Source organism: Mastomys coucha, unplaced genomic scaffold (genome assembly GCF_008632895.1).
Source record: "Mastomys coucha isolate ucsf_1 unplaced genomic scaffold, UCSF_Mcou_1 pScaffold22, whole genome shotgun sequence".
NCBI classification, from domain to species: domain Eukaryota; kingdom Metazoa; phylum Chordata; class Mammalia; order Rodentia; family Muridae; genus Mastomys; species Mastomys coucha.
In genome coordinates, this window is record NW_022196905.1 from 21731015 (window position 1) to 21757084 (window position 26070).

A 26070-nucleotide genomic window follows, 5' to 3' on the forward strand; every position below is an offset into this window, starting at 1 on the left:
GGAGGAGAAGGAGGAAGAAGGTTTTTAAACTACCTTATTTCATTGGTCATAACAGGTCTCAAGTCAAACCAGGAAATCATCAGATTTAAGGGGAAGGGATTGCTGCTGCCTCTTTAAAAAGAGATTTATTTATTTTTACTTAATGTATGTGTTTGCCTGCAGGTATGCATTAGGTGTGTGCGGTGCCTGCATAAGCCAGATGAGGGTCTCAAATCCCCTGGAACTGGAGTTACAAGTAATTGTGAGCTTTTATGTGGGTCCTGGGAACTGAACCGGAGTCTGCTGCATAAACAGCCAGTGCTTTTAACTGCTGAGTCATAGCTTTGTCTGCATCGACTGTACCTCTTCATGGGGGATGACTGACTTTGCAAAGAACCTGCTTGATGCTATTATCTCTGAAACACAAGAGACCCAAGTGAGGGCATGAGGGATATTGCAGGGTTCTTTGTCACAGAACTAATTGTCAGTGTTTTCCTTTTCTGTTAGACAGGCTCTTACTATGTAGCCCTGGCCAGTCTAGCAATTGCTAAGTAGTTCAGGGTAGCCTTGAATTGACAGAGTTCTTCTTGCCTTTGCCTCCCAAAAACTAGGATTAAAGACCTGGAGCACTGTGTCTGTCCTAACTAGCTAAACTGTGACTCACCAGTGCCAGCATTCTGTTTTGTTAACTGTGATTGCTGGTGACACATTGCTGGGCACATGAGGAGAGGAAGGCTCTGGGGAAATGTGGCTGTCCATATCAGAACTGGTTTTTGCTGTGGAAATCCGCTCTACTTATTTTGAAGCAAATACAACTTGATCCTTGGCATTTTAAGTGGGGAGAATGGCTTTAAAAGGATTACTCTTTCTCTGATGAGGCTGGATTTATTAGCTCTTCTTCTGCTTCTTTAGCAAGCATTTTACCCATTATCATGCAGTCTTTCTTTTTCTGTTTAGGAGACAGACAGAAGAATCGGGTAAGTGTTAGCTGAAGAGTTTATAGGTAGGGCCCTGGAGTGACTGCATGTCGGGAGTCTAGGATGGGGCCATTCGCCTGTGTGCCCGAGAACCTGGCATGCAGGCCCTGTCCTTGTCTATCCATCCTGACCTCATAGTTTTGGACCGATTTGCCATACAGACTCTTTTACCAGTCCCTCGGTGAATGGTCCTGTTATGGGGTCCCTATTAGACTTTGAACCCAGTGAGTGTCTTGGGAAGGGGCATCTTTCATCCACTAATGAGAATTCTCAGAATTTTGTTCCAATGATGGACTCACGTTTGACTTCTGATATTGAGGAGCCTAGAGGATGCAGAACAGGGTTCTGGTGTTTTAATTCTGTTGCATTCTCCTACAAGCCCCATATGGTTTGCCTGAAGCATAAGAAGATCCAAGATGCCTTACAATAGCCCTTTGCCCCAAAACTCAAAAGCACAGAGGTTGGAGATGACATAGAGGCCCTAAAAGCTGAGGTAGACTCAGGACCAGCCGATCTCAGAGCAGAGAGAATGCTGGGGTGGACTTGCTGATAGCTGTGCCAGAGGCATGATCTTCTCTAGTCCTTTTACCTTAAGGGGGAAACAGAAAGCCCCAATTCTGGTAATTTCACCACCTTTCCTCCTATCTTGGAGCTCTGTCTGTGGCAGGCAGCCCTGGGGTTTAATTGTGTCTGCCTTTCTGGCTTGTTTCTTATGGGGATTAGAGCAAGCTAAATTGGGCTTTCCCACTTAGTGGATAATAGGACTTCTTGAGGACTGTGAGCCTACTTCAGGGTTCCAGGGTCATGCCTAGCACAGAGGTCCCAGGAGCAAAGGCAGAGAGGGCTGCCATCCTCAGAAAGGCTAAGACGTTCTGCAGCCTGCACTGCATGCCCCTGTCCCCGAGCATCCCCGGCTCTTTGGGGAGCTTGACCTTGACATTCACCAGCCCTGGCCTCGAGGAGCCTTGAATGAAGAGACTTGTTGCTGGTCGGGGTCTAGTCCTGACTGGTGTTCTGAGAGTGCTTTGGGTCTCCGAGAAACCTTTGATAACTAACTTGTAGGCTGACCCATGTTTCTTCAAGTTCATGTGCTGGAGTCTTGACTCTAGAACATGGCTGTGTTTATAGGCATGGTCTTTTAAGAGGTCAAGTTCAAACAAAGTGACTGGAGTGAGCTCTAATCCCATGTGACCTTTGTTCTCCTAAGGAGACTCTAAGATACGGGTAGGCAGGTGGGTGACCAGCCACGTTGTGGGAGCGAGGAGAGGACAACTTCAAAGGAGGAAACCGTCCAACAGACCTCTGTCTATATCTGTGAGTTGGCCTCCTAGGCTGAGGAAATAAGAGCTTCTATTGTTTAATCCTTGCGTCTGTGGGGCTTCAGTGTGGCCCCAGCAGTCTAGCACAGGCAGCATTTAAATAGAGTGTCCCGCTCTGTTCTTTAAGTGACAGCATCAGGTGATGAGGAACTTTTCTCTTGATTCACCTCCTCCATTTATAGTGAGTGATAATCCCAGTCATAAAAACAGTTGAATAACTCACCTTTTCTAAAGCTAATACAGTGGGCCTGTTTATTGGTTAGCGATATTTATCATCAGCTGTAAAAACTGAAAAGTGATCAAAAGTGCTTCTTGGAAAAATTTTCTGCCTGGATGCTGTTCTCAGCCTGGATGAGAGGTGACCCGACACACATTGCACTCTGGGTCTTAGTGGACAGCTACTGGCATCTCTGTTGGTTTCTCCCAAGCTCAGGAGGTCATGATATCTCTCCCCCCACTCTCCTGATTTGGGAGGAATTGTTGCCTTCTGGCTTCATGTGCCTCCAAATTTATGTAGCTTATCCTGAGTCACATCATTCTGATCAAAGCAATTTCATGATACTTTGAGCACCAAGACGGATCCTTCTTTAAGCAGGAAACTGATTTCTCTCCCACCTGCAGTGCACAATTGGCTAGTGACCCATCTTTCTCTTCTGCTCCTTTGTCTTTTTTTTTTTTTTAAGATTTATTTATTATTATATCTAGGTACACTGTAGCTGTCTTTAGATGCACCAGAAGAGGGAGTCAGATCTTATTATGGACAGATGTGAGCCACCATGTGGTTTCTGGGATTTGAACTCGGGACCTTCAGAAGAGCAGTCAGTGCTCTTAACAGCTGAGCCACCTCTCCAGCCCCCTGCTCCTTTATCTTGTACCTGAAAGGTTATTGGTGTCTTTATTGGAAGTTACTTGCATTTATTTATTGATCCATTTGTTTTGATGGTGGGAGTGGGGTCAGACTCAGGGAATAGTACATGCTGAGCTCTGCCAGATTGTCCCCCTAGCCCTTGTGCGCCTTTGAATGAGTGTTGATTGATGTTGCTGGGTTGATTCTCCTTTCCAGATCTCTGTGCATGCGTACTTCATGCCTGCTTGAGAGAGTTCTCCTATGGGCAGAATCACCTAGAAACAAATACGAAAGAGGGCCAGTAGAGAGAACAGCACCCAGGTGTCCACTGTAGTGATGAACGTGTGAAAACACGCTGGGATCCTTGAGGGCGTGTCTCTCCATTCTTCTAGGGTTCTGTGACGGTCTAGGAAGCTCATTCACAGGACTCAACAGGATTGGAGTTTTTGATGATTCACAAAAGGTTGAATGCAAACGTACCTTTATTCTATGTAGTAGCATGTAGTGGTTTTAACCATGCATCTCTTTGAGAAATTGGTAGAAAAATAATCACTCTTGACATGACTTGGCCAAAATGAAGTTTAATTGAACATGACAACCAGGGTTGAATTCATGGCTTAATTGTGTGAATGAGAAGAAAGACGAAGTCTGCAAACAGTGTGTTGAGCTGGCCTGTCCTTTCTCTTTCTCCCTCCCCGCCCCCCCCTTTGATTCCCTGAGTGGGTAGTAGACGTGGTCTTCTCTTAGCAAGCCCCAGACTTTCCTCCTGGCCATGCTGAGGGCAGAGGCAGCTGGCCGTGGCTGAAGGTTTCTTTTTCAATGTACACTTCACTTTTGCCCAAGCTTCAGGACAACAGGACTCTGTGCTCACCCCTATAGAGGCACACATGAACATACTTCCAGACAGGAGACACAGATACATTCTGACACACAGAAGACACACTCACATATTCGTCTAAGGCATGCATGTTCACACACATCCACACATGTACACATCCACGTACTTAGTGATTCTGTCACACATCAGAACTCTCTCACAAATCCCTCAGAATTTTAGTCATATATGGGCTTGTCACGCCAACTCACATATTTCTCAAACAACAAAAAAAAAGGTCAATTTTGGGGAATCAGACATTTTAGGTACCACAAAGCCCACCCCACCTGCCTCCTAGCCTCTGCATTTTAAATATGCGCATTGCCATTCCCATGTGTAGTGTCCGGTTGTAAGCCCCTCCTACTTCCTGATGACCTGCTGGCCTGGAGACAAGGTTATCAACACCAGCAGGCTCCAGGCATCTACATAGCCAGGTGTGGGTTGGGCATAGCCTTGTTTGTTTGTGGTTGTCCTTGGTAACCACAGATTAGGCTACAGACAGAGCCAAGTAAAGGCCATAAAATGGCTCTCAGGCAGGTCTCTCAGAGGGGCCCTGGTCAGGTCAAGAGAAGGACATGGGTCCCAAGATCTACTGCTTGTAACTCAGGGCCCATAGCTCTCTCCTGAGATTTTCTGTAGCTGCCATCCCTGACCCTTTACTGCCACCTTTTGTCACACTGAGTCCAGTGGGCGCTGCCATCCGGAGGAGGAAATGCAGCCAGGACCCGCTGGGTGTATTTTTGTGCGATTCATCTTGTGACAGTCCTTCTTGATTTAGCTTCCCACGCATAGAACAGAATGTGCTGAATTTCTGTGTTGATAGGGTTCAGGACAAAGACCTGCAGACAGGCGTAGCTTATATAGGACATGTTTATGGAGCTGACTTGAGCCTGCACATGTGAGGCCCCATGAGGATGTGTCTTGATACTGGGCGCTTAGCCTGTAGTCCTCTAGTCTACACCCATCTGAAGCTTACTCAGCCTCCATGATGGCATGCCTTGGCTGGTAGGTGCACATTCACAGAAGGAGGTATCTCAGTTCAGAGATTCCTGAGTAGAACCATTGGCAGAAGCGTACCCAAGGAAAGGTTGGCACTGGGCGGGCCCTTGTCCCAGTGCCCTGCATTGGTGTCTGCTACTCAGTTTTCAGCCCAGCTTGTAGCCTTGGATGGATATCTTGAGATGGGGAGATGTCTGGGGCCCACAGTGTTTGGCTCAGTGACATGCCAAGGGACAGAGGACGAGAGTATTAGGTCAGAGTTGCACCTGAAGATGAAGAACAAGCATGAAGATGAAGAATATGAGGTGCCATCCTCATCTGGACCTCGGGCAGACAAGCTATCTCCTCATTCTGTCAGCTGGACAACTGCCTGCTCTTACTCTATCTTCATCCTGTTCTCACTGTCTCTTTATCCTCAAGAGATGAAGCTGGGGAGGTGGGCAGGTGGGTCCACAGGCCATAGGAGCAAGAACAGTAGTGATTGAGCCTCAGAGCTTTGTGGGCTCCAGTGAGTAGAAAGAAACGTGGAGAAACTGTTCCCTCCTTTCTAGACAGGTTGGATGACAGCTGGAATCTACAAGCCCACAAAGATAACCAAGGAGCCCAATCACAGGGCTGCTGCTAGGTGTTTCTTAATGCCAGGTTCACTGGCATGAACCAAGAATGGGAGCATCCTGAGAGAGGCAACGTAGTTCTGACCGAGGTCAGTTACTGTCCTTGCTCTAAACAAGCAGAAATAAACTGGAAATACTGATTGTATCCAGGTTATTCTCGTCCTGATATCTGGTTGTAGCTACATTGGAAGGACATATCTTGATGTGTTTTTTTGATTGTAGATGGTTTGTCTAGGACCTCGGTAATCTGATCACAGAGCTTATGTCTCAATTTGTAGTCCCTGGAGCTGTACACTGCACACTACCTGTTTATAGGGGAATGTGGGATATAGAAGACACCCCTCCCCTCGTGTGTGTGTGTGTGTGTGTGTGTGTGTGTGTGTGTGTGTGTGTGAGAGAGAGAGAGAGAGAGAGAGAGAGAGAGAGAGAGAGAGAGAGACTTTTTAAACAAGGTCTCCCTATGTATCCTCTGTTCTGAACTCTTTGTAGATCAGGCTGGCTTCAAACTGACAGATTTTTCCTCTTATTTCCCAGATTCTGAGATTAAGGATGTGTGCCCATGTCCAGCCCTTAACCGTTGTTTTTAAACTGGAGTTTCTGGTATGGTGTAGGAATTCCTCCCACACATGCTTCTGGTCAGTTACTTGAAATACTGATAAGCTATACTTAGGACAGTTTTCAATTTATAGAAAATAAAGCATGTATTTAGTATATTTAAAATCTGTCTAATGCGTAGTACTTGGTCCGTCAACATCAATACATTGTTAACCAAAGTCCACAAGCCTATAATTTACACAGGGAGTTCATTGGGGTGTTGGTCCATCTGTGGGGTTGGACTGTTGTTAGTGCCATGTGCCCATTGTGACAGTACGGGTGAGATCAGTTCAACCGCTCTCAACATTGTCTGTTTTTCTTCTTCCTCTTCTCTTCCCTCAGCCCCTGACAACCACACATATTTTATTCTTTCTATAACTTCCCATTCTCTAAAATGTCACAGTTGGAACCATGCAGAAGGTAGCATCTTCAGGTTGGTTACTTCAACTTAGCGGTGTACATATAATGCGCCTCTGTGTCTCTTCATGTCTGGTCAGGCCTATTCTGCTTACCTATTCTGCTTACCGATGAGTAGTAGTGTGTGTTGTGGAATACAGGTGACATCCTAAAGGCAGAGACTGATTGCTCAGACATTCCTTACCAGCATGACTATGTCACGAGGCACCAGGATGCCTGTGCACCCAGTGGAAGCTTACTGGAGTGGAGCGAACCATAGTTCTTTATTAACCATGAGTTCCCCTTGTTCGGCACCATCACTGGCCCCCAATCACTGGCCCATAGGGTTCTAGCACCAGCTCCCTGTGTGTCCAACGCCATGGGTTAGTTTTGACTTTATGTTTATTTGTTGGCTTCTTCCCCCAGCCACCCATCAAAATCTAATATGTACAGGGGGAAACTGAGAGCGCATGAATTCAAAGTATGTGTTTCTGCTGTCAGCCGCCGTGTGGGCACAGAGGAGATGAAGAGGTAGTTAGAGGGAAGAGAGAGTGCGAAGCAAAGGAACCCGCTCTCTGCCAAGAATATGAGTCAGCATCCTGGTGGAGTAATGGCGTGTCCCAGACAGATGAGTGGCTGTGTGTCACATAGCTCTTGGGAAACTTACTGAGCAAGATAAGCAAAAGGCCTATAAATAGTGTCCACATCAGAGACCAAGGTCGTACTGCTACCTACTGCTCCAAAGTGGAAAGCACCATGACCGAGCAGCCTTCCTTTCCATGGTTCTAGAAAAATCTTTAAGAGTAGAGGGTGGGGGTGGGGTGACCCAGGGGGTCTAACATGGGCCAGCCTGGAGAAAGCTGGGGAGTAATATGTGTTACAGGATCAAGGTCCTCCCGGACAAAGACGAAGCCGTCTTTTCAACGTCTTGACTCACACAGGGACTTTAGCTCAGGACACAGCAGCCTCTGCCTGAGCACATGTCATCTGGCAGCTGCCCTGAAAGAAAGGTGTTGTTCTTAGCTTGAGGTTTTACTGCTTTTCCATGGAAGCTTAGTGAGCTGACTCTGGGAGAGTCCTTTCCTCTGTCTCAGGAATAGATATATTTAGACTATGTTTTCAGTTTCACATGCATAGATAGTTCTAGAGAAAGGAGCCCATTTTGTAGAGAAAAAAAAAATCCGTAAATGTGAATGTTTACACTCGAGGCAGCTTGAAACCACCCTGCAGAACCCTCCACTTTCTCTGGCCCCCACGTTACCTGATCCCCAATGATGAAGGACTCATCTGGGGTACACCGGGGTACACCGACTGGTTGCTTGACATTCAAGGTGAACTGTTTTTATGAATGATGGTGCAGATTCAAAAAAAAAAATTCTTTTTTTTCTTTGGATGGATGTGTCATTACTTCTTTCCTAAAATTCCCGGAAAGGACTCGAACTTCCTCAGAGTTAGCAGAATGTGGATCGTGTTGACTCCAGGTACTCTGACACAGCCCCAGCCTCTGGGAACCGCTTTGGGTCCCGTGCCTGCTGCCTGAGAACCCCTTGTTCATGTTTCTTTTCCTTGTTTAAGGTGGCGACTCCCTGCTCTGTGCAAGTGCACCTGGACCAGGTAAGACTCTCAGATTCCTTTGGGACTTTGGTATGATCAGCCAGGGTGGTCTCTGCACAGGCTGTTTGCCTTTCTTGGATTTCTCCCACTTAGAGGGTAGAAAGCCACTCTCCTTTGTTTTTGTTAAGGTAGAAAAAGTCCACCCACCTAAGTGGTGGTCCCAGCACTTAGAAGTCAGAGGCAGGCAGAGTTCAAGGCAGTATGGTGTACAAAATGAGTTCAACCTGTAGGATCAGTAGCATTTACCTTTAGGGCTTGGACCCCTGACCTAAGGTGCTGAGTTGTTGACAGTGGCAGTGGCAGTGTCCCAGGGTGGCATGCACCATGTTTTTATCTCACTGAAAGGAAACATAACAACACTTTCTCTGTGACGTGTCATAGGGTGAATGTAGTGTCCCTTTGCTCCTTACTGGGTCCTGCTCTGAATGCCATGGCAACCTGCTCTTTGTTTCTAGTGACTTCTTAACCTGCAGCAGGCCTGTGAACTAGGAGGTAGGAGACAGGCAGCCTTGTTACCACCAGTCAGGAGTGGCCCTGAGGAGGCCCCTGTGATGCCACTTGGGGTTGCTTGGGGAGGACACACTGTCCCAGCCTCACTTGTGAGGGAAAACAGCCTGCCACCTCCAGCAAGGTGCCTTTCATGTGTGTTGCTTGACTTTTGCAAACTAGATGGGGTCATGACACCACCCTGTTTCCCATATGTAGCACCCAGTGGCTCAGTTAGAGTCTTTGCTTGTTTTCCTACCATTGTGTCTTTGTGGACGGAGCCCAGAGGTCTCTAGATATGAGGCTGGTCCTGTCTGTCTTGTAGGGTGGCAGAACATTCTCTGAGGTCTCAGCTGAGAGGTGGCACCGGCCTTGTTCTTGGAGATGCCAGGCTCAGATCCTAGTATCCCTGCTGAGCCTCAGTCTCCTTCTGTTTTCAGTGAGGATGGTTGCCACGGGCTGGCCAGTCTGGGCCTCCCTCTACCCGTGTGGGGAACAGGGTCTTAGTCAGGTAGACAAGGCGTTGGCGAAGAAATGACAAACAGAAATAGACACAAGGGAGTGCTGTAATTGAATGTAATTTGTACAAAGTAGAAATTAGGCTTATATAGTATATAGAAAACAGGGAAAACTATAGAAGTCACATAGGCAGGAGATGGCTACATCAAGGTCAGTAAAATTAAACAGCCAGGTGGAGGAGCATTGGTGTCTTTTTTCTTGGGCTAGGTTGTCCTGGCAGCCCTAAGATAAACTCTCAGGGTCTGTCTGAGGCAAGTAGCTGAAGGTCGTATTTTAGCATTTTTTGGCTGTAACATAAATAATTAGTGATGGGAGCCCTACAACTTCTAGCTTCTCACTGGCAGTAAAATAGTTTTTCTTTTTGTGTGAGACTGCTCTGATAATAAGTGCCTAACTGCTGTCTCTAACTCTTGAGACACCCTGTTTGGTAAGACAGCTTCTTAGTAAAAATTCCCAGCTAATTACAGCTAGGAAATCTATAGAATTATTGAAACACTGTGAAGGCCAGGAAATAATGTTCAATCTCAGTGTTAGCTATAACGAAATATTTCTTAGGGCACCTTTATGCCTGAATAAAGAAAGCACACAGATCTCTCCACAGACTTAGCAGAGATCAATCTGGAACACGTTTGAGTTAGGAGATGCCCACAACTGACTGAAATCTCCAGAAGACAAACTCTCTTTGGAGTCATAATGCCTCTTGTCCATGATCAGGTTTTAAACCTGATACTGTAGACCTACTGGAGTAGACAAGAGCGTGCAGCAGATGGTGGTGCTCCATGACCTAGCTGGCAGATAAATGAAAGAAAAGGGATGTTGGGTTGGCTCTGTGGTTAAGAGCACTGGCCGAGGACCTGAGTTTGGTTCCTAGCATCTACATGATGTCTCATTCACAGGATGTGTGTTGTGCTCCTACTCCTTTGAGTGCTGTCACAGGTCTTTTCCCTCTGGGAATGTAAGCTGTGCATCTGAGGTCATCAGAAGGATTTCTACCAACTGTAAAGACCATGATGGAGTACCAAGGCCAGAGTACCACAGGCTCACAGCCAGGCTGCCCAGGCTGGTCTCAGGACTGTTAGGGACACTGCCACCCCCTCCCCTTTACTTGTCTGTGAACTGCATACTCAGGGTCTTGAGCAACATCTACAGGTGTGTTATGCATTCATTCGTTATAAGTGTATGGGTATATAGATGTATGCATTATACATACCTATTAGTATGTTTCTATGAGTATATGTATTACACATGTATTTGTTACATTTGTATGAATATGTATTATGTTTGTAAATGTAGTATTTATTTGTTTATACTTTCCCTTTGTTTGTGTATACTGTGTATGATTACTGATCGCTATGCTTGTGAATTTGCATGTGTGTACTTGTGTAACTTGTATATGTATACTATTTGTGTCTGTTGTAGATGTGTTTATGTGTACTTGGTTGTATATATACATATACACATGCTGTAGTAAATCTCTAGCCCCAATCAACCCATGTGAAAACACACAACTCAGTTATCAAATGTATAAGCTGCATGCCTAGATTGGGCAGATCTACCACTACAATACTCTATTCCCCAGCTATGAGAACCCTTTCTACTTACAGCTTCTCTGTTCCGTGTGGTTCTGCTCCATCTTCCTTCCTCTTCCTCCTCCTTCTTCTTCCCTGTCCTTACTCTTCCTCCACACTCTAAAACCCCCAGTTCTACCTTTCCCTTCTACTGCCCAACCACTAAGATGGGGAGAAGGTTCACAGAAGTCACCAGAGTATGTGACTCACTCCTTGTAGGGGCAGCCCCTCGTGAGGAAACAGAATTGACATCAGAATACAAACAGCACCATGGCAACCTATAATATGTGTGTGTGTGTGTGTGTGTATGTGTTCATGAACATATGTATATATGTTCATTCATAAATATACAATATGCATTCCTTAATGATGGAAGCACATTCTGAGAGTTACCCTGCTAGGTGGTATTTACATAAACTGTAGTGGAGTAGCCAACTATAATGGCATAGCTGATGCTTAGTTTAAAAAAATGTTTTAAGCTCCTTTGCTTAGCAGCTAACCCTCAAACACACACATTAGCTGAGGCTACCTGGTGTCAGGACATCATTGCCACGACCTTCTGCCTTAGTGTGTTGTCCCTATAGAAAGCCTTTTGAGGCAGGCTGGCTCTCTCACCTCCTGTGGTAGCCAGAGCCCCTGAAAACCTGCCTAAGGCTGTTTTATATTTAACCTTAAGAAATGAACAAGGAGTCTGGAGAGATAGCTCAGTGGTTCAGAGCACTGGCTCCTCTTGCAGGGGACCTGAGTTTGATTCTTAGTACCCACACGGTGGCTCAGAGCCACCCATAACTCCAACTAAATCTCAGGGATCCATCACCCTCTTTTGGCCTCCTTAGGTACCATACATACCGAATGCACATATATACATGCAATCAAACATTTATATGTGGTAAAAAATTAGGTTGAAAATCTTAAAAATAAGTAAGTAGGAATATACGCTACAGATGTTATAGTGTAGTAAATAGATCTATCTCATGGCTGTTCCTCTTTTTTTTAAAATCAGTTATTGTGGACTGTGCATGATTGAATGTACACATGCACATGTGGTAGGCTATGCAGTAGGGGTCAGCTGGCCTTAACTTTACTGTAAGTTCTAATATTCCTTGCACTCCTGGCCCTGCATGGGCTGAGAATTCTCTGGCCTTGGCCCTTGAAGTTATGTTGGCTCGAACACACTTTCAGATGTCACTGTGAGGGCACTTAGACCATGTGACTGGTCAGGTTACCTAAGAACTGGTTATGTTCTGGCTGTCATTCATTGAGTACTTCCTCTGTACCTGATACTTGGCCTGTGAGGTCACTGCTAAGGCTCAGCAAAGTCTAGAAGCTTCCCAAGGACACTCAGACACCGGCTTCTTTGCCTGCAGCTGTGTGTGCGCTGAGACAAGTCATCCTCACTGAGTCTGTTGCTGGAGTCCTTAGAGCTTGGGCCCTAGCAGCCCTAACAAGCTAGGCTTGGCCACCCATCCCCAACATGTCAATTAAAGAGACAAATAACAGGAGAAACCAGAGAAAGGAACTGTGCTCAGAGAGGTCTCGTATCGCCCTTCCCGTAAGTCTGTTTTCATGGGCACTGATAGGTTTAGGTTTAAACACAGGTTGACGTAGTTGAGCAGTCCTGGTCAAAGTTGGTTCTATTCATCATCTTTGGCCTCTTCTCTCCTACAAGGTGGTCTGATGTTGCCAGAACTGCATGAACTCTTCCTGGGAGACAGTTGTCCTCTGGCTGGCACCAGGCTTTAACTTTAGGCCTTCTCCCAGCATGAGTTTCCTGGGGAAAAATTCCAGTTCTTTGGGGACTATTGTCTCTGTAGTCTGATAGGCAAAGGGAGGGGCCCTCTGGGCTCTTTAGAATATCTTCCCTCCTGCCAGCATGGTTACAATGCTGCATCTAATGTTTGGTGTAACACATTTGTAAAACAAGGAGCTGTCTTGTGCAAAACTGCCCACTTAGTAAAAGTGGAAGGGAAATTAATGGTTATTTAGGGCTACTGTGTTTCCTGTTCAGGGCTGGTGACGGTCTCATGAGTTTGCAGAACATGTCTGTGGGATGAACATCCTGGAAGCAGTGGCTGCAGACACTCTAAAGGCTCATTGCTCATGGACGAACGTGACAAGCAGAGGTTCCAGTGTCCACGTCTCCTGAGCACTCTCACAGTACCTCTGGTCCCAGTGTCACCTGAGCTGACTCATGAGGTGTCCCTCTGAGATACTTCTGGTTCCCTCCGCATGTGACATTAGGGGTCCTGGTGACTCATGTTCTGTCACTCAGCATGGCTCCAGCATGGGGCGCAGGTGGCCTGCATGCCTTCTGGATATGCCATTCACAGCTGTAGTTGGCAGTCGGCTTCTGAGGTTGCCTTGCCTGCCTTGCCTGTGCCTTGCTTGGTCTTGACGTCTACACCACCTGTCCTCCTGCTCGGTCCTTGACTGGTGGCCTGTTATCCACCTTCCTCCTGCGCTGCCTGCCTCTGTTTGGTAGGTGTGAACCTGCAGAGTTCACTTCGTCTAGCATATTTGAACTCTGTGAGCTGCCCGGTCTCGCTGCAGGCTTGGGGAGTGAAGTTTGAATCGCTGTGGCACATTTCATTGTCCTGGACAGTAAGAAGGGCATGATAAGCCTTACCAGATGGACTAAGTGACAGCCTTTGATCAGGGACTGGCTCTAGGGACACTGTTGCCTTTCAGGTCTATTTGTGTGTGGGAACAAAGGTGCCTTCATGATTGGGAGGAAGATCTTTGGAATGGCTGCCAGGTGTTGACCTGCGATGCTTGGTCTCCTGTTCCTTTGCTGATATAGCACAGCCTGTTTGTCCTTCTGGCTTAGAAAAGTAGGATGTGAGAGGTTGGCGTAATATATGAACTGAAAGTGTTAGTTGGTGTGTTGAGAGACTAGGAGATGGAAGCAGAACCTCTCTTTGTAAGTGATGATGTTGTTGATGAAGCAAGCATGGTGGGTGGGCCACGAGTTCTCTGGGAGCCTGTGTGAAAAGGAAGCCTCAATTATGGGCTGTGTGTGTGTGTGTGTGTGTGTGTGTGTGTGTGTGTGTGTGTGTGACATTGAACCCAGGGTTTTGTACAGGCTATGCGAGTACTCCTTCACAGAGCTACAAAAGGGTGTAAAGATAGAACCTTTTACCCATTTTTTACTTAGAGACAGGGTTTCACTAAGTTGTACAGGCTAGCCTTGAACTTGTGATCTTCCTCTCTCAGCCTCTGGAACAGTGAGGACTACAGGCCTATGCCACAAAGCCTGGCTGGAGGCTTGTATTTTGTCTGTCAGGAGGGGAAAAGCAGAGAACATATTTGTGTAAGACATTGTAGGGATGTTGACCCAGGTGGTAGGAAAGGTCCTGACCCATGGCTGTCATGTAGTAGTCAAAGGTTTGTGTCATTGTAACTTCATCAGGACCCAAGGCAGTGTGTGGATAGGGCAATGTCATTTTTAGAACAGTGAGGGGCATTGGTGGTTTTATGGTCTGTTTCTGTCTATCGTAGGCAGCGGGAACATCAGTGACAAGAGAGGTAACAGGTTCTTTAGAGGCAGGGTCTGCAACTCAGCTGTTCTGCAGACTTGTGTATACATGTATACATACATGTACATGTATGTGGTCACAAGTACACATAGGCACAGAATGTAATAGGACTTTCAAGTGACATACTAAGGTAAGTAAATGTGGTCCTGTCTAGGTGGTGACAGAGTCCTATGATGTGATGTGAGTTCCTTTGCATAAAAGTCCCACTCTTCTGCAAAATGGTGCATAACCACTTTTCCTGTGGGTCTATAGCTTTCCAGCTCTTGGGAGGCAGAGACGCGAAGATTTCTGTGAGTTTGGGGCCAGTCTGGTCTACACAGGGAGTTCCAGGACAGCCAGTGAGTGGTACCTAACGAGACTCGTCTCAACAACAACAACAAAAAAAAAACAAAACAAACCAACAAAACAAACATATAAACACAGCGGAAATTCTCAGTGCTGCTCACCCCATACAGAACACCCAGGCTGATGGGCTGAGCTGGCTTTGTTTGCTCCCTGAGTTGGAGAGGACAATGAAGTCTTTTAATTTTGTGGTTCTGCTGTTGACTTTATTTTGTTATCTTACTGTTTTGCTGCCTGACGGGGAGAACCAGTCTGATGAGCTTCAGAGAAATCTTCTATTTCCGGAAGGGAAGGGTATGGAGGTCATGCAATGTTTTGTGTCCAGTGGATCCTCTTTGGAGACAGAGGACAAGAAGCCTGGGACAGGGTAGCGCTGTTAGACAGGTGTATACATCTCTTGGTAGTCACCAGGATCAGATTGTCCTACAGAGACACAACCATGCTCTAGACGTAGCCTGACAGCTTTCCACTGAAGCTCAGAGACAAAGCATGTGTTTTTGTTGCTTTTACTTCAAGTGCTGTCCAAGGCAGGTTTGTGTTAGTCACAATGGATTCCTGAGCTCAGATGCGGGAGTAGCTTTTTCTGTGGAGCTTCTAGGGGGGACCATGCCCATCACATGCTTCCTGTAAGGAATAGAGGGTGCAGCTAGCTCAGTACCTTATTGCTTACAGGGTGGCTCCATTCATAAAGGAGGCCTGGCCTGGGTCCCTGCCTTCCCAGGGCTGTATTTGTGAGACTTTCAGGGCAGTACCAGCTGCAGGGTGCAGGTGCATGCGTAGGTGCAGGTGCAGGCGCAGGTGTACACGCAGGTGCACAGCTCTTGCTACTGCTGGGTTCATACACGGTGTATGAACGTTTGCTGTTTCTCATGCTGCAAGGAGGAGAGCTTACACAGTACAGTTTTGAACTCATAAAGGCTTTGCTTTGTTTTGTTTAATTGGAGCAAAGCAAATAGGCTGTATCTGTGAAATGTGACATCAGGAGTCAGGGTCTATAGAAGCTGGGAATGGAGGTTTCCCAAAGCAGGCTTTTTAAGAGTGAAATGATGTTCTGGATTGTTGTAATTCAAGATATGCATGTATTGTGGTATATGTCTTCATGCATGGTGTACATGAGGGGTGTGTGTGTGAGCATATATGTGCACAGTGTGGTATGTTGGCATCTAGTTCAGTAAGGTTTGCTTAGTTCCTCCAACCACACAGAGAAATGAGATCAACACAAGAGCAGACTGACTTATTTAGAAATCTGCTCAGGGTTTCCTTTCGTCTGTGCATTTCTACCACTGGTCATGGTAGAGTCTCTCCTAGGTACTGAGTTATTTCAAAAATAATTGTCCACCAAGTGGATGAGGAGGCACTCCAAAGGAATGGAAAGAGCTTACTTTAATGGTTCTCTTATTCTCTTGTAATTTAGCAGTAACAGATTTCAAAGCCACTCAAGGTTTTCATCTGTTGAATATTGGGAGTTTGGTGAACAGGTGCTGGGTGACCAGTAATCCAGGACAATGGAGTGGGTAGTCTTGTTCTCCAGAGCTTGTGGGCATCTTCTGCAGTGGCCTCTTTATGGTGTCCATGATGTACGTCTAGGAACTGGATAGATGTTGGATTTCCTGTTTGTGGGAAGCCTCAATTATGCATCTACCACAATGGTAAAAATAACTGTGGATTTCACATTGACCCTCAACTATTCCAGAATGTGGTTGAGGTGAACATGCAGCATTAGATGGTGGAAATCAGGGAACCCTTGGGGACAGAGGATCTGGGGGAACTGAGCAGATTGGGGTGGGATGAGCAAAGCCAGGGAAGCAGGCTTATGTCCAGGCCTGTGCAACTTACCTGAAGTCACAACTGGAAAGTGGGAAGGTGTGAGGTCAGCAGGCCTTTGAGGAACACTGGTCCTTGCTGGGGAAGAGCCTCAGGCTTGTTTCTTACCAACTGGTCCCTTCTGGTTTTCCAGCCCTCTCTACTTCCCTAAAGTGTAGGCATCACAATGTGACTCATTTTTGTCTCTTCCCAGCAAGGGCTAGTATAGATTGCAGGTAGCTGGGTTTCAGTGAGTCCAAGGAGGCACAGAATCCTGAGTTAGGCAGGACTCTGTGTCCCCAGAGTTGTTCACACTCTGTAGTAGCAGGCAGATCCTCCAGGGCCACACAGATCAGCTTGGCTGTCTGGGCTGGCTGCTGGAGACACATTCATTACATACTTACTGACTCCTTTCCTAGCTTCTACAGCATCCTGTAGGCTTCAGGGAAGCCTGGATATCATCGTTCTTAAGATATGGGTGGTTGTGGGTGGACAGGCTTTAAAACCACAGTCCTGAACTTCTCTTAGATGCTCCTCTTCTCAGCTTGGCTTTGAAGTGCTCTTACCTCCCTGTACCTGTCACTGACTTGAAGAGAATGAGGTATATATTAGTGATGAGGGGTGACCCCACAGTTGCCCCCCACAATCGAGCTCACACCTGACTTTTCCCCTAAAGGACATGTGTGTGGTGGGAAGAACAAATAGGGGGTTCCAGAGCACACTCTATACTGGTATTACTGTTCCAGTCAGAGTCTGGTCCCGCAGCCCTAACAGCTTAGGTTCAGCCACTGGTCCTCAGTAAATCAGTTAAAGAAACAAGTGATGCAGAAAAGCAGAAAGAGATTTATTTTCCAATATAGTCATACCAGGGAGAGGAAAAAATCAGGAGGTTCAGTGACTACCGAGTCTGCCTTCTTGAACTGGCATGAAGCTTTAATAGAGTGCAAGAGTTTGTGTAACTAGGCAGTCTTGGTCATGGCGTGGTCCTGTCATCACTGGCCCATCATTGTCTGGGCTCCAGTGTCTTCTACAGTGGAGTCTGATCAGAAGTCAGAACTGTGTGAAATTTCTTTATGAGACTAGCTTCCCCGCTGGCTGGTACCAGGCTTCAGACATTTCTTCTAGCATGCGATTCCTAGAAAAATTCAAATCCTGATGTCTGATTCCATTGTCCCAATAGATGGGTAGCCAGTGTGAGGATTGTATCTCCCCATAGCTTGGCTCTTACTGGGAAGTTAGAGGGTTGTAGGAAACTCAAAATGATGTTTCCTTAACAGTCACACCTATCTCAGACCTGTGACTCAGGGAATGTGAACATGCGGGGTGAGGATGGGCTTGCATTCACACATGGAGATGTGCAGGAAAAAGTCCTTGTGATGATAGAGGCAGAGATAGAAGCAATGTGTCTACAAGAACCAGGTTCCCAGCCAGGGCTGCATGGTTATGTTAAGACGCAAGAGACAGGACCAGTCTTGAGATCTGGCCCTGCTGACTCCTCAGCCTTTTATTCTAGCCCCATATGTGGGAAGAAACATATACCTGTGGTTTTGAGGTGTGCAGTGCCGGGTTCTTGTTCTAGTAGCCTCAGGAAGCCAATGCTCTGGGAACATTGTCATATTGCTTAATTGTTCTCTGGACAACTATGGACTGATGGGAGAAGAAGCTACTCTGGCTGCAGAGCAGTGAAATAGTCTTCTTAGGAATAGTATGTAGGAATAGAATGGAGTCAGAGAGGCTCTGCATGAGGCCCAGGCCAGGAAGAGAACTGATAATTCACCCATGGAAACTGAGAAGCAGCCTTTGCCTATGGTCTGTCATAGGTATTGGGCAGAACCGTCCACCCCTTTCTCCAGGGAAGGACAGCGAAGCCAAACTCCCAGGAGTTCCTTATGTAGTCAGCAGTGATGCTGTGAGCAGGATGCTGATAGGCCAGCCACAGTGATGCTGTGATCAGGATGCTGGTAGGCCAGCCACAGTGATGCTGTGAACAGGATGCTGGTAGGCCAGCCACAGTGATGCTGTGAACAGGATGCTGGTAGGCCAGCCACAGTGATGCTGTGATCAGGATGCTGGTAGGCCAGTCAGGGCTGGGCCAGTGTTCATGGATGCTTCCCTGGGATGTCTGACTTCAGCTCAGATCTTTGTTCGTCAGTGTCTTGTTTCAGTTCTCTTCTAAAACATCCGTGATGTGGTGACCTTGGAGGCACAGATCTTTGGGAAATCTGTAGCTCCTCCCATCCAACCACAAGCCAGACTTTGATCCTTCTTTTTCTTTGATTTCACCATCCCCTCCCACACCTAAAATAACATCCATCTTTTGACTGTGTCCAACTGTGAGGGTTTTAGGCTTCTGGGTTTCTGGGAAAGGCAGTCCCAGAGAGGAGGTTCCTGGAAGCCAAGCACTGTCATCTGTAGCCGGGAGCTATGTCTTAGCACAAGTCCTACTGGGAAGTGGAAAATCCCCCTACAGATGTACCCAACAGTGCCAGTCTCCCAAAGGCAGGGTGGCTGCCTTTGTCACCGGTCTTTGAAAGCCAGGTTGGTTCTTGTTTGAGCTTTTGTCCTCCCTCTGCAGGTGGAGGGATTGTGAGGCAAGGCCAGGACATGTTGACCTTTGGTGGTGTCAGCTTACGCACAAAGGGAGCACAAAGCCCTAGCTAATGATTAAATGCCCACACTGGGCTGCATACCCTGGATACACTTGAGGTGATTGCTTGGTTCTTACCATCCTGTCCTCTCACTGTGTCTGTAGATTTGGGGCTGATAGAGGAGGGAGGCTGGCAGGGTGACAGCTCTTGTCTTTAACTCTCTACCCTTTCCTCTCTTCTGGCTCCCTGGGGACCAGTTCCAAAGCTGGCTCCTCTTAAATATTGACCTCCTCTTAAATATTGAGTCCCCAGGGTGCCATAGCCAGCCTCTTTTGGAGGAACTCACCGGAAGCAGGGATTTGAGTGACTGGAATGCTGCCAAATCTGGTGGCTAGTTGGCCCTGCAGTAAGCCAGACAAGTTGGTCAATGGGATTTCATTTCCTTTATTCCACAGCCATGCATGTTAATGTGGGGCCATTGAAGACAGTGGCCATGTGTGGTTGTTGACAGAACTGTGACTGTGGGACCATGAAAAGCAGTCTGTGTTCTAAGTTTCGAAAGGCTTATTTTTGGCCATCCAGCAGGAGTTTCTACAAGGGACAGAACAATAAAAGCCACGCTCCCAGACACAGATAGCTGGTTCCACGAGCCTTTCAACTCCTTTAGCCTGTGCTCTCTATGGCATAGACAATGCCTCAAGCTCCCAGCATTCTGGGACTCCACTCCCAGTCAACTGACCACAGCCAATTATGCCCCGCCACACAGACAGGTAGCCCAGCTCACCATATAAAGGGCAGTTTTGCCCCCTCCTTTCTTCTTCTTCTCTTCCTCTTCTTCTCTCCCTTCCCTCTTAGCCTCTTCTCTTCTTATCTTTACTTTCTCCTCCCTTCCCTCTCTCTCCACATGGCCAGCCCCTACTTTCCTATCTCTTCTCTCTCCTTTCTATAATAAAACATATTATAACCATGCTGTGGGTCCAGCGTTTGTAGCCGAGAGACCAGACCGAGAACTCTCATGCACCTGCTCGTGCCTGATCCACTGGGCAGCCACTTCCTTTCCCTGCCCCCTCTCTCCCTTTCCGCCTTAGGGTGGACTGAGCTGCTCTGGGGCCCCCAATTCATTCTCAGCTCCTCTGTCGGGTCCAGTGTTGCCTGAGATTCCCAAGGAGCTATAACTTGTGTCCTTAGCCTCCATGAGACCCAAGGACTCCCTCAGCTATTTCCCCCCTGCTCTCCCAGGACTGGGATACAGATGCCCATCCAGCAGAGTGGGCACAGACAGACACTCGCGTCCATTGCCCAGAGTACCAGACCTCTGGCAGGACGTGGGTCATCCTTCCCAATCCTTTTTGCTCCAATACCGCCCAGCGGGTACTGCCACAGCTGTGAGGAGCTCGTGCCTGGCTCTCCACCCGGCAGCCGGACATGTGACTACTGGATGTAATCAAATTTTTATTTGCTTTGGATTTTTTTCCGCTCTAAACCTTTACTAATTATTTGAGAATTGCATATAATGTATTTTGATCATTTTCACTTTCCTCCTCCCCAGCCCCTCCCAGACCTAAATCACCTCCCTGTCCCCTTCAAACTCTTGTTATTATTTTTTAAAATAACCTGTGAGGTCCAATTTGTTTATATAATATTATACATATTATACATATATACATATATAATATGTATATACACATATATACCCACATATATACACATACACACATACATGCACATGTACACATGCGCATGTGTGGGGCCATCCACTGTAGCATTATCAACCTACCAGGGGCCATACCCTTAAAAAATATGGCTTTCCCTTACCCAGATGCCATCATCTCCCTGGAGCACCCCAGTTAGAGATGGAGCTCATGGACCACTCTCTACTCTTATATCCAGAGGATACTGTTTCTCGCTCCAGACCTCCCCAACTCCCTGGCTTTTATAATCATTCTACTCCCTCACCCTTCTGCAGTGGTTCCTGAGCCTTGAGTGTTATAGATGTCCCAGCTGTGTTTGACGACTCCACTGACATCCATTCTGTGTACTTGGACGCATTGTGAGTTTCTGGGCTAGCCAGTGTCCACTGCACAGAGACCCCTCCGATGAAGTCTGAGAGCCGGACTGATCTATGAGTAGAGAGATCTGAATTTAGAGACGGTTGATTAATTATGTCTGTTTTAATAGAAAAATACTAAGTTTTCCTCTAGGGCCTGTGCGCTCCCAGCTGTAAGCTCTTGGCCAGGCTTACAGATTTACTCTCCGTACTGTCTTTCAGCCTGTGGTGCAAGCCTTAACTTTAATTAGAAAGCAAAAGCAACATCCTTGTTACTGTTGCACCCATGGGCAGATCTTGCCTCACCAGGGACATTATTGTAGCTCACAGGGTTCACAAGAAACTAAGCTGATGCCCCTGGGCTGCCGCCCCCAAAGCCTACATAGTACCTTCCAGTCTAATACTGTGAAAACTAGCCAGCTGGAAGGAACTTCCTGATCAGCACCTACCTCATTTCTCCATGTGCTATGACTAAAGTGTGTGGTGTCTTCAGCCATAGGTCCTATCCAATTCGATTGGACACCTTACTTAATTGTTATTCCTTGAATTGGAAAGCTCTTAGGGTATAGCCTGGTGACACTAAAGACTCCCAGTCATGTGTGACATCTAATGGCTTAGTATTTCAGTGGTCTTGAGGGTGTTTTACCTTCAAAAGGTATGTCCAGCAAGATACCATGCACTGTCCCCTGAATTTGTATCAGTGGCCAGTCTGAGAGCCATACTGACATGTGGCTCTGGTGGCCTCTTTCTACCCTGCTTCCTTGATGTGTAGGGGTAGGCCACCTTGACTGTGACCTTCTGTGGTTGCAGAGTCTATTTGGAAAAGCAGGTGTCTGTAGCAGTTCCCTGGGGCCACAGAGAGCAGACACCCCTGAGTGCTTTGCCAGCAACAGGCTGCTGTGTTAAGGAAGTCTGGAGCTTGTAGATAGTGGTTCCTGTTATAACTGTGTTCCCCTGGTGCACTGGGACCCAGCCTTAGAAATGTGGGGACTGTTTGTGGATTGTCTTTCTGAATGAACTAAACCTGGAGAGCAGGCTTAGGGGTGCAGGATCAGGGACTTCAGAGGAACCTGATAGTCCTAGATCCAAGTGGAGATAGCAGTTAGTTAGCTTTGTTGTTACCTTTGGTTGGCACACAACTTTGATCCATAGCTTACTTTAAAAACATTGTTACTTAAATAACAGTCACGATGCTAGGAAACTCATTTTTAATAATTTATAGGTAGAGAAAAGTAATCACTTAACTTTTTTCTTCTTTCTTTTGTACTGGGGATTAAGCCTAGGGCCTTGGCATATGAGAGCCCCACCTCGACTACCCTTCCTTTCTTGTAGGATTGTATCTTGGGGTTTCCAAAGAAGGGATGAAGGGACGACTCTATGCTGAGTTGAGTGGCCTGTACTATCTCAAAGAGGAAGTGGGCTGCGGGTTATGTGCTGCCTTGGAGGAAGAACACTCCTACCCCTGCTCTGTTCTTACCAGAAATGGAACAAGAATCAGATCCAGCACAGATCCATGAGCAACTGACAGGAAATGAGGGGCTGTGATCTGTGAGATAGTGCCCGGGAGTCAGCTGCAGCTGGAGGCCAGAAATTCTACTAGGTAAAAACAAGCCCAGCCTTTAAAGGTTGATGGATGCTTGTTTTACATAAGTGGTATGTGCAGAGGCCAGAAGAGGGCACTAGATCCCCTGGAACTGGAGCTATTGGTGGTTGTGAGCCACCATTGGGTGCTGGGACCCGTGATTGTGAGCCACCATTGGATGCTGGGACCCAAACCCAGATTCTCTAAAAGAGAAGTCAGTGTGTAACTGCTGAACCATCTCTCCAGCCCCAATCCTGGTCTTTTAAACATGTGTTGGAAAAAGAAGAGGAAGGGCCTATTTTGTAAGGGGAACCAAAGAGACATTCAATCCACATCACAAGGCTTTATTCAGACTCTCATTCAAACAGATACAAGAACAGTAGAATGAAACCATGACAACAGAAGTTTCTGTAACTTTTATCTTTTAGAATACTACTTCCATTTCTTAAAGTCCCTATCTTGTCACACTCTGCTGAGATGTTTCAGGTTCGTGTGGTGACATCCATGTCAGGGAGGATAAGTGTAGGTTTCAGTGGAGTGGTTAGCTGGGTTCCTCTATGGGCTTCAGGAGCTGGCCTGAACTTCCTGGAGACAAGGCAGGAAGTGAATGATATAGACCAGCCCAGAGCCCAGGCTGTCCAGGAGATACATATAAACATTTGACCTTGGAAGTCTGGAAGGAGGGCATAAGAGATGGTAAAATGATTCCATGTAAGAATGAGGACTTGAGTTTGGTTCTTAAAACCCACATTAAAAAGCTTGGTGGAGTGGCAAATGATTTTAGTCCCAGCACTGCGGAGGTAGAGATCAGCAGATTGCTAGGGCTCTCTAGGCATCCAGCCTGGGCTCCAGGCCTTCAAGAGTCCCTGTCTTAAATACCAGGCTTCTGAGGTGCCCGCTATACCCAAGGTTGGCCTCTGGCCTTCCCAGCACACTGCATGCATGTTCACCTACACGAACATAGTCCTCCAGATGCTTCTGTGCACACATGCATACACTGAAGCAGCTCCCTGAGACCTGCCGGCTTCCTCGTGAACGCTTCACCAGAACAGGCCACACTTTCTACACAGAAAACATTTACCATAGCATCTGAATAAATGTTTGCTTCAGGCCAGCTAGATGCTCTTGTAAAGTTATTTTTCAATGGGAAAATTCTGTCCTTTTCTTGGAGAGGACTCGATGTGGAGATGAGTTGGCCTGGTCCAGTGAGGGGAAATGAAAGCAGTTTAAGATTACATGGATCCCTCTCTTTGGTGTTATTCATGTAGGACCTGGCCATGGCACCACAGTGGCCATCTGAAGAGAAGGGGGTGCTGAGGGGTGTGGCTTAGTGGGCATCCTAAGGAGGACAGACCTAGTACAATATAGGTACTATGGTTTTATTTTTTTTTTTAATTTATTATATTTATATAAGTACACTGTAGCTGTTTTTTCAGACATATCAGAAGAGGGCATCAGATTACATTGGAGATGGTTGTGAGCCACTATGTGGTTGCTGAGAATTGAACTCAGGACCTCTGGAAGAGCAGTCCGTGCTCTTAACTGCTGAGCCATCTCTCCGGCCCAGTACTATGGTTCTTAGTGTGGTCTTGAACTCAGGGTCTCATTGGGAACCCAGGAGTTTACAAATGTTCTGTGCTATCTATTGCAGACCCTGGTGTATTTGTAAGCCAACAGGAAATGAATTAGAGGACTGTATGGTCTAGCTCTAGTGTGGAGCTAGGCTGTAGCACTTGCCTGGGAGAATCAGTGGGGGGAGCCACAGGTTAGTGATCCGTTGGAGTCCTAGAGAGGCTGTTTGGGTGTGACCTCATTTATTTGGATTTTGGAGCTTGGGGTAGATTCTTTCTCACTAGCAACAGAATGGACTGCAAGGAAACATCAGTGTGGTTTTGTGAGCCCTTTAGCCAAGCTGTCCTCTGATTCCTCATTTGACATATTTGTCCATGCGGAAGATGCTATTTGAGGTCTTACATGTGCTTCCTCCCTCGTGTCCCTCTGTTCCACATCCCAGATGTGGGAAGTGCACGGGGCTGTGTCTCTTCCTCCTTGTTACAGTCGGCTGTGCACAGAAGCACCGAGAAGAGCAGGCGATGTGAGCTGCCCTATATACATTAGCCTTCTATGAAGGCAGCTATAGTCGGTTTGCCGTCTGAGTCATTACCCAGAACCTTCTGTGGGAGCTGTTAGAGTAGAGAGACTCCAAGTCCCTGAGTTGGAGGTGGCGAGGTGGGGGAAGAGCTCACAGGAGTGAGATGCACAATTTCCTTCACATCTGTCCTTTCAGAACTCCAGCGGTTAGATCTCCTCAAGCAGCATTCGGGAAGGAAGAAGGGGCTCTTTGTGGGGGATGAGGTATTTCTTCAACATACACTAAGCTAGTGGTCTGGTTCAGCTGCTCATGACATCTATGCAGAAGAGAACAGGGTAGCGGACAGAGTTGGGAACATTGGGTGTGTCCAGGCCTTCCGGATCATGTTGGGAGGGAGGAGAGCACACTGGCTGATCAATCACATTCCAAATGATTGCTAGAGTTTAATATAGGGAGTTTTAAAGATAATGTCTTCCTCAAATCGGGGTGCTGTCATCTAAATAACAGTGTATGTGACCTAAATAATAAGCAGTTCCTTCCTATTGTCTGGTATCTGGATATCAGAACCTGATACATGAACACGTTCCTTCCTTTTGCAGCTTCTTCTCTTGACTTGCACACAGGGTGTCCTTATACAATTACCCTTGTGTGTGTGTGTGTGTGTGTGTGTGTGTGTCTGTGTCTGTCATAATCTCATTTTGAATGAACATTAGTGAACTTGAATTAAGATGCTACCCCAGTGACCCCATTTAAATTCTTCAAATTGAAGTCAGATTCCTAGTTCTTGGGGTTAGGACTTCAAGATCTGAATGTTTAAAGGACTTTTTATTTTATTTTTTTTAATTTAATTTTTTTTTTTTTTAGATTTATTTATTTATTATATGTAAGTACACTGTAGCTGTCTTCAGACGCACCAGAAGAGGGCGTCAGAACTCATTACGGGTGGTTGTGAGCCACCATGTGGTTGCTGGGATTTGAACTCATGACCTTCTGAAGAGCAGTCGGTGCTCTTACCCGCTGAGCCATCTCACCAGCCCCTAAAGGACTGTTTTAGCCCTGGCCATTGGGATTAGACTTTGCCACAGTCTCCAGGGTTGGGGGTGTGTGTAGCAGTTCACCATTTTATAATTTATTATTTTAATCATGTTAATCGTAGATTTTACAGGTGGGCTAAACAAGTGCTCTCCTGTGCCCACCCTCATGAAACCATTAAGTGTTCTGTTGTTGTTTGCTTTGTTTTTGAGATGGAGTGTGCATGTGTGTGTGCGTGTGTGTGTGTGTGTGTGTGTGTGTG

At 46.7% G+C, this 26070-nt stretch overlaps 1 protein-coding gene across 5 annotated transcripts in view; it reads left to right on the top strand.

Moving 5' to 3' along the window:
- The window catches only part of Tns3 (tensin 3), a 238778-nt gene that overhangs the window by 80133 nt on the left and 132575 nt on the right, over window positions 1–26070 (top strand). For 4 of the 5 annotated variants that reach the window (XM_031339085.1, XM_031339080.1, XM_031339084.1 and 1 more), the window contains exon 4: window positions 8175–8213. The exons of the other annotated variant lie outside the window; for it this stretch is intronic. In XM_031339085.1, coding sequence (XP_031194945.1) covers window positions 8175–8213 — 39 coding nt within the window. The remainder of the gene's footprint in view (window positions 1–8174; window positions 8214–26070) is intronic. 5 annotated transcript variants of the gene reach the window in all.